The sequence below is a fragment of the Chaetodon trifascialis genome, chromosome 15 (assembly GCF_039877785.1).
Source record: "Chaetodon trifascialis isolate fChaTrf1 chromosome 15, fChaTrf1.hap1, whole genome shotgun sequence".
Taxonomy (NCBI): domain Eukaryota; kingdom Metazoa; phylum Chordata; class Actinopteri; order Chaetodontiformes; family Chaetodontidae; genus Chaetodon; species Chaetodon trifascialis.
Window position 1 is genome coordinate 22,516,052 of NC_092070.1, and position 7,385 is coordinate 22,523,436.

Sequence of the window (7,385 nt, forward strand, 5' to 3'; positions counted from 1 at the left end):
TAATGTGTGTGCGTTGAATCCTGTTTCACAAAAAGTCAATGTGGCTATGTGTATGATCATTTTATCACGTTGTAATGTTAACTGTTTTACGTTTGATTCTGTCCAGATAATAAAATTCCAACATTCAATGCAAAGTAAACAAAGTTCGATTTAATTAACTAATGTCAGAGACATAATGGAGATACCTCTGAGACACAGTTTACTGCTGCTGTGTCCTGTATCAGTGTGGAGGTGAACTTCCTGTACCAGGATGTTACAGCGGGGGGCGCTGTTTCCCCATTCAGATGTGAATTTTTCAAGGAAATCAATTAGATTCAATGCTCAGGTTTAAGGAGCCATCCCTGAAATTATAATCATTATTCCACCCACTTTTTGTCAGTTTCAGGTGGTTAATATTTATGAGTCTGGTGTTTCTTATTCTGTTGATGACACAGGTGCTGAGTCCCTGAAACTGTACTAAATACACTGTGCTTAAGTTTTCCTACTATCAAAATACGTTTAAATATTGTTATGTGAAGCAGCTAAAAGAGAAATGGGTATTTAAAAGCAATCAAAACATTGTAGAAGCTACATGTTGCTGTTTTTCTGATCAAAAATACATTTTCTCAATATAAAAAGTCAAAATGTCTTAAGAGTTTAAGGGATGAATGGTAAAACACAAAGTTGGTCATGTGCTTTTTAATTTAAAAAACAAGTTGGCTGGCAGATACATATGTTGCTGTGGTAGTGATTGCCGCTTGTGACATTAATGAGTAGTGCTGAGCAGCAGGTGTTGGCCAATTCGAGGCATTTCCAACAAGCAGCATCCAATCAGCGATGAGTATCACAACTGATTGATGTGAACCAATCAAGAGAAGTCTGCGTAATAAAAAGAAAATCACCAAGACATATCACAACTTCCCTTTTATGGCATGTTATTTTCAACTTGTAGAAAATAAAAGTAAAAACAATTCAATAGTAAGATCGGACATGACATAACAGGCTACACAGAACCCTTTTAAATGACTTGATACTTGGCTAATTGTTTGCCAAGAAATAAACTACATATGTGATAATTACACATCCTCAAGCAACAAGTTGTAAACCAAGTCTTATTTGGTGGTAAGTTCATGAGAAAAATGCTGGAAACTTTACGTCTTCGGCCTTGTTTGGTTCAATATCCTTCCAAGGGAGGTGAGCTGGTTTGAGAAAAATGAGAATTACAGTATTTTCCACCGTGTCTTTCAGCCAGTCCAACCTCCTCCATAAGAGTGTGATGTTAAGGGCTCATCACAGTTCATTCACGACTTGATCCCAAGTAAAACACTTCTCTTCAATATCTCAACCGTACACAACAGAAGCTGGAGTTGAAAACTACAAGAACTCTCTTTTAGACACAGAAAATCTGAACCGTACTTTAAAAAAACCACAGGCACATACAGCACGCCTGTACAGGATGTCTTGTGAAAATAAGATACTGGCTATCGTGTTTCCATTCGATGTGCAATGTTTCTGTCTCTCTCTGCTGATGTTTCAGTGTGTCGTCTTCTTGGGGCTTTTGCCAAATTTTGCATCAAGTCCGAGACCTAAAGAGAGAAATCAACATAAATTATTCTACCGATTTAACCAACAGCTATACTCTCAATGCATTATTTGCCAAGTGATTTGTGTTGGAGGCTGAAGGGGGGGTACATGCAGACAGTGATAGTAAAAGAGGGCAGCCAAGTGTTAAACCAGAATTAGCTCTCACCTAGAAACACCAGGACGGTGCCAACCCACTGCATCGTAGCCATGACATTGCCGAACAGAATAACGGAGCCCAGGATGGTGAAGAACTTCCTCGTGGTGGTGACGATGGAGCAGGTCAGAGGCCCAAAATACACCACCGTCATGAAGATGAAAGTCTGGTAAAATAATCCAAAAGACACATCAAGGAACGTAATGTGGGTAAACACTGTCAGGACGCTCTCATCTCCAGGCATTCATTGCACACAGGCCACATCAGGTCCTGTTGGTCTGTCCACCCACCTGGCCTAAAGCACTGGTCAGTCCAAACAGAAGAATGTTGTAGATGACGCTCGGGTGGCGCTCAGTGAAACTGAGGAACTCCCACACCTCCCTCGTCCACAACACCGCTGAGAGCAGAGAAGATGAAAGCGTCGATAAAAAAGGAAAACAGCATCAGCGTCATTTCAAAAACAACCCAGTAATTGAACATAATGTCAGATATTTCTGCACATCAGGGCCTGATCCTCGGCACTGATGTGCAGAGAAAATCAGATCGCAGAGTTGATAGTGCGGACATACGGCGCCATCAAGTGGCGTAACGCAGTAGCAGCAGTTAGATGAGGCCTTGGTGTGGGGGTGTCGTGGAATCGTGGGAGTGAAGGTATAAGAATACCTTTGCATCTTGGGAAATATCAGCACTTCAAAGCTGTCGAAGGCAGATTTCTTACAGAGGGAGCAGGGGTGTCTTTGGGTATGTGCAGTGCTCACAAGCTAAAACTGAGGACCTGTGAAGGGATTCCACTGCAGCCTGACTCACTTTGGCACAAACAAATCTGGCTTTTTTTAATATAAAACAGCCCATGAATGCAGGACGTGCAGGAGAGATTGGCACTGAATAAGAGACAGCACGCACTCCAATTAGTTTGTTACAAGAATGACAACAATCTCTCCGTCCTCATGCTGACTTTGACCTTTTGATCTTTATCTCGCAGCCCATTAGTGCCTGGCCTCAGAAAGCCCCTTGTTATATTGCATTTGTTTTATGCGCCTTTCTCTTCAGCATATTACAGCAGCCTCCTCACAGAAGCGAGGGCTTCGCAGTGCAGGATTCCTTATCTATGAAGATAACACCGAACACTTCGCCTTCACTGAATTAATGAGTTTTTGGCTCCTGAGAGGAAACTGCTCACCTTTTATTAATGAGCCTCTAACAGATGTGTTATTGGTTTTTGTTTGGTCTTTTTACTTATTCTGATTGTTATTGGCTTCTGCATGGCAGCAGCTATTCGTCCTGGGATCTATGAAATAATTTCTGTTGATACAATTGAGCACGACTAACAAAGACAGAGCTTTTGAAGAATACAGATCATTACACTGACAGCAATGATAAAATTCAGCTGTTGATGCTAAAACACCTTAAAGAGATGAGACATAAAGCTGCAGTCAGAGAGCAGCATGCAAACAAAATCTGACTTCAAGACACTTTAACTGATCTGGACCTTCAGTTCAGAGCATTTTAGACCCTTTCAGACTGTTTAAGGAGCAAACACGAGACTGCAAAATGAGATGTTTAATGTCCAAACCCGCAGTAAACCCACGTATCCTGTGTAATGTGGCACTGGTTACCATGTCAAAGTATGACAATTACAAGTTTTAGCTCAAGAACAAACAATTATGTGCCATTGAGTGCCAGGATACACAAACACTGCACCAATCTGCTGCAAAATGTTTCTAACATTACAGTGCTGCATTACAACATGTATTCAAACTGGCCTTCAGCGTTCTTTGAGAGGAAGTTTTGCCACAGGACATTCAGCGCATCAGTATTTCTGTTTCATTCTGCCACATTTTGGCAGCACAGAACCAAATCAAGGTGATTTTGCTCATTAGCTTCTCCTCTCTGGCTGTAGGTGTGCCAATCAGTGAAACTGCCTGGTAGTTTGATTGGAAAGAAACCCTCCATGGTCCTGGCACTTCAACACACATGTTCAGTTCGACGAGCATTTGGCAGAGAGCGCAGCTGACTCACCTAGTCCCAGAACCAGGATGGACCACAGGTTGATGTTCAGCATCATGTAGTTGGCGCTGGTCTGGAAGCGATTCCTCATGTGGTCCTGGGCCACGCCGGTCAAACCGTCCAATGTCAGAGAGACCAGCTGTAGCACAGCCAAGCACACGACCAAGCCATGAAGTGTCACACAGATAGATCAGCAACATATGGCAAAAAGATGGGATGGAACATAAAGCTTTATCAACTCACCAACAGCAGCTCTCCAAACCCAAAAACATGGTCATCTGCAGCAGCTGAGCTCTTGTTGGGTTTGTAGAGGAACAGAGCGACACCGCTCACAATGAGCAGCACACACAGGTACTTGGCCAGTGGATATCTCTTCCTCAGGATGGTCACACCGAGGATCATCACTGCAACAATCACAACAGTATGATGGATGGATTTCCGCCATGACACCATGGCTAGGGTGTGATTTAATCCTGCCCTGTATACAATGTCAGGCCCTCACGCCTCAGAGTGGAAAGCATGGATGGTGAAAGAGTGATAGAGTGTTTGAGTGTAACAAGAGATAACAACGGAGACATAACTTTCATGGACAAACAGGACATACTGTAACCTGCCGTGTATGCTCTCAACACCACACACTCCACTGCATCTCACTTCTTTGTCAAGTACCACGTGCACATGGGAAATGTACACTGTGTACACTTTGGTTAATATGTACATCAGCACCTTAGATTATGACACGTGGCAGATTCTGAGTTAGTCGATACTGGCACACGATCAGAGCTGAGAGCAAGAGCAACCAGCTTTAGACATCTGTTGACGACCCAACCCAAAAATAAAACAGAACGTGGTCATTTGCTAATCCTTTTTGACACACACACAATTGAAAACAGTGCGAAGACCATATGTTTAATGTTTGAGCTCATCAGCTTCATTGAGTTTTGTAAATATCTGCTGATTCTGAATTAGATGCAGCAAGACGTGTCAAACAAGTTTGGACAGGAGCAACAAAAGTGAAAGATGTGGAACGCTCCAAAAACACCTGTTTGGGACATTCCACAGGTAAACAGGCTCATTGGTAACAGGTGAGTGTCATGATTGGGTGTGAAAGGGGCTTCATGTGGAGGAGCGAGGTTCACCGCTTTGTGAACGTGACTGGATAAAGGAGATTGCTGCATGGGCTCAGGGACACAGTTTGTTTGCAAATAAGTGGATTCTGCCTTTATTTCCATTTTACACAGCCTGAGAACTTTTGGGGAATTAGGGTGTAGTGTATCTGTCTGACAGACCTGTTGAACTGGTTCGTTGGACTTACCATTTGTGGTGAACATGACTTGCATTTTTCTGCACTTAGTGACTACTTGAGTGTTTTATTCACTCGGTGTTCTTTTAGATTTTGTAGTATATAGTATACAACTATGAAGGAAGTAACTAATATTATTTCTTTTGTACGTGATGTGAGGGTATCCCAGTGATATGTAGGCAGAAAGCAGAAGGCTAACTAAACGTGATATTATCAGATTTACCTGGTATGGGCTTGCAGGATTTCCCCAACACCTATCACATGAAAAACACAGCTTTAGGATACAAAGGCAGCAAGCATTGATGATCCACATGAGTCATGTTAACTAACCCCGCCCCATGTAAGAGCACAGACTCACCTGTGTGGGATAGTTGACATACTGCAGGGCGGAGTTACTGGACACCATGGCTCCAAGGTAAGAGAGGGAACACAGACCGTACAGCCAGCTCTTGGTGTGATCCGGCTTGGAGCCCTCAAAGAACTGGATCACTGGTGACAAAGAGGAAGAGGCATCAACAAACCATAATATAAGAGAATAACAACATTTTTGTTATCGAAATGCGACTGAATGTACAGTGTACACTGTCAGCATGACGGTCAGGCTGAGAAGTTAAAATCCCGTCCTGTGAGGTTGCTTCTTTGGATTAACCACTTGTATTAATTTGCACAGCACATACTCACAGATCTTAGCAAACACAGCACTGACGATGCACTGGGTTAAGACCAACGTCCGGGCAAATCTGAACTTCTCCTTTTTGTCTCCCTGACCATATTCGCCTCGAGTGCTGGAAAAGCCAGAGAAACGACAGTGAAATTACTGCAAAGGATCACAGACAATGATTCAGACACTGTAGGAGCTTACAAAGGCCCCCCTGACAGGAACAAGCTATGAAAAGACCATAGTGTATTAAATTACAGCTGACAGGGAGGGGTGGTCCTGGTGACATTTTGTTAGGGGACCAAGAATTTCTAGGAGCTGGTGTCAATCGACAACAGTCACCAACATCTCATCAGAGACAGTAACATGGATGGATAACAATGTGTAAAGAAAGCCAGTCATTTAGTTCTGTGAAAGAGCTGCTTGGGTGAGACGCTGGTTTCGAGTCATCATTTTGAAACCAGATAGGTTCTCCTTCCACTCCTGTGACTTCGGCAACAACATACCAGCAGTGTCATGCCTCAGTATGTGATATGCCATCGAGACTGAGCTCAACTTGCTTCATTTACTCTGTCTAGAGAAGCACAAATAACCATTATGACCTGCTGATTTCTTTTACAGTTTCATGTTAGATGGATATATCAAAGTATGAAAAGTTCATGTTTGTTGCAGGAACATAAGGAAAGCATTACCCCATCTATGGGTTAGGGGTTAGTGAACTGGAAAGGGCAACCCTCTACCTCTATACATGGGTATAAGTTCCAGTGTTACGCTTTTTCTACTAAGAACAGAAAATCACGCCAAACTCCATTCAAAAATATGACGTTTTAATGTCAGATCCGCCCTGCGCATTGGTAGAGGCGACTTGAATACCCCGCACGCGATTGCATAACGACTAGATTGAGCACACTAGCATTGTATGTACTTTTTTTACTTTATTGTAAAGTACATAACTTTATAGCGTTGTCAAATTAACACAAAGCTCATACTGATTCGGGAACTGTCGACACGCAAGGCAACATTAAACGGGAAGATTTTTGAATGGACTCTGGCACAGAAGAGGACGCCATCTGTACCGGGTGTTCAAGCTAAACTAAGCTGTTAAATGACCGTTGAGTTACTTACATGGTCTCTTGTAAAATTCCGTAGTAAAAGTAACACACGAAGACTCCAAGGAAACAAACAATGAACCGTATCCGCATGTTGTCCCACAGCGAGGCGGGCTTGCTAGCTCCCTTTCCCGCAGCCATGCTGTCGTCCACCAGCCCAGGTATGGAAACCGACACCGGTCCGCTCCCCGCGCCCCTCACACCAACGTCCCGCTCCACTATCGCCGATGTCACGAGCCCGGATATGGTGCTCGCTGTTTCACGTGAGCTGTAGTTTCTGTGGTGACGTTAGCTGAAGGCTTTGCTGATAATGTCAATGCACAGTTACTCTTTAATTTGACAAAGCTTGCTAGCAAGTTAAGCTACCCTGAACTGTCTGGGGCTGCAGTCAGACAGATATCATGTAATTTGTTTATTGTGTCTCATTCTGGTGTATCTTCTGCCTCCGACAGTCTCAGGTTTCTTCCCCCGGACAGCTGTAAAAGCATCAGGTAATGCAGGCAGGTGCGGTGTCAAGCGAGTACAGTCTGTTTTCATAGACATTAAAGCCTATTTTTAGATTGGGGGAAAAGCGGTCGCGTCAGGAAAATT

General features: G+C 43.3%; 1 protein-coding gene across 1 annotated transcript; it reads right to left on the bottom strand.

Annotated features, from left to right (window-relative positions):
- Positions 1-662: 662 nt before the first annotated feature.
- Positions 663-7,385, bottom strand: slc35b1 (solute carrier family 35 member B1). The gene is made up of 9 exons (XM_070982024.1): positions 6,811-7,385; positions 5,709-5,812; positions 5,386-5,516; positions 5,251-5,281; positions 3,968-4,128; positions 3,737-3,863; positions 2,008-2,114; positions 1,730-1,883; positions 663-1,565 (listed from the first exon to the last, which is right to left on the bottom strand). Exons 1-9 carry the CDS (start codon positions 6,933-6,935, stop codon positions 1,513-1,515), a joined length of 993 nt encoding a protein of 330 aa, XP_070838125.1. The 5' UTR covers positions 6,936-7,385; the 3' UTR covers positions 663-1,512.

Bases quoted from the DNA above. Each gene is read 5' to 3' on its own strand.
- slc35b1 (XM_070982024.1), bottom strand. From the start codon at position 6,935: ATGGCTGCGGGAAAGGGAGCTAGCAAGCCCGCCTCGCTGTGGGACAAC. The intron at 4,129-5,250 runs GTAAATCTGATA...TGATTGTTGCAG, and splicing joins ATCCTGCAAGCCCATACCAG to TGATGATCCTCGGTGTGACC. The intron at 1,884-2,007 runs GTGGGTGGACAG...TTATTTTACCAG, and splicing joins TGACCAGTGCTTTAGGCCAG to ACTTTCATCTTCATGACGGT.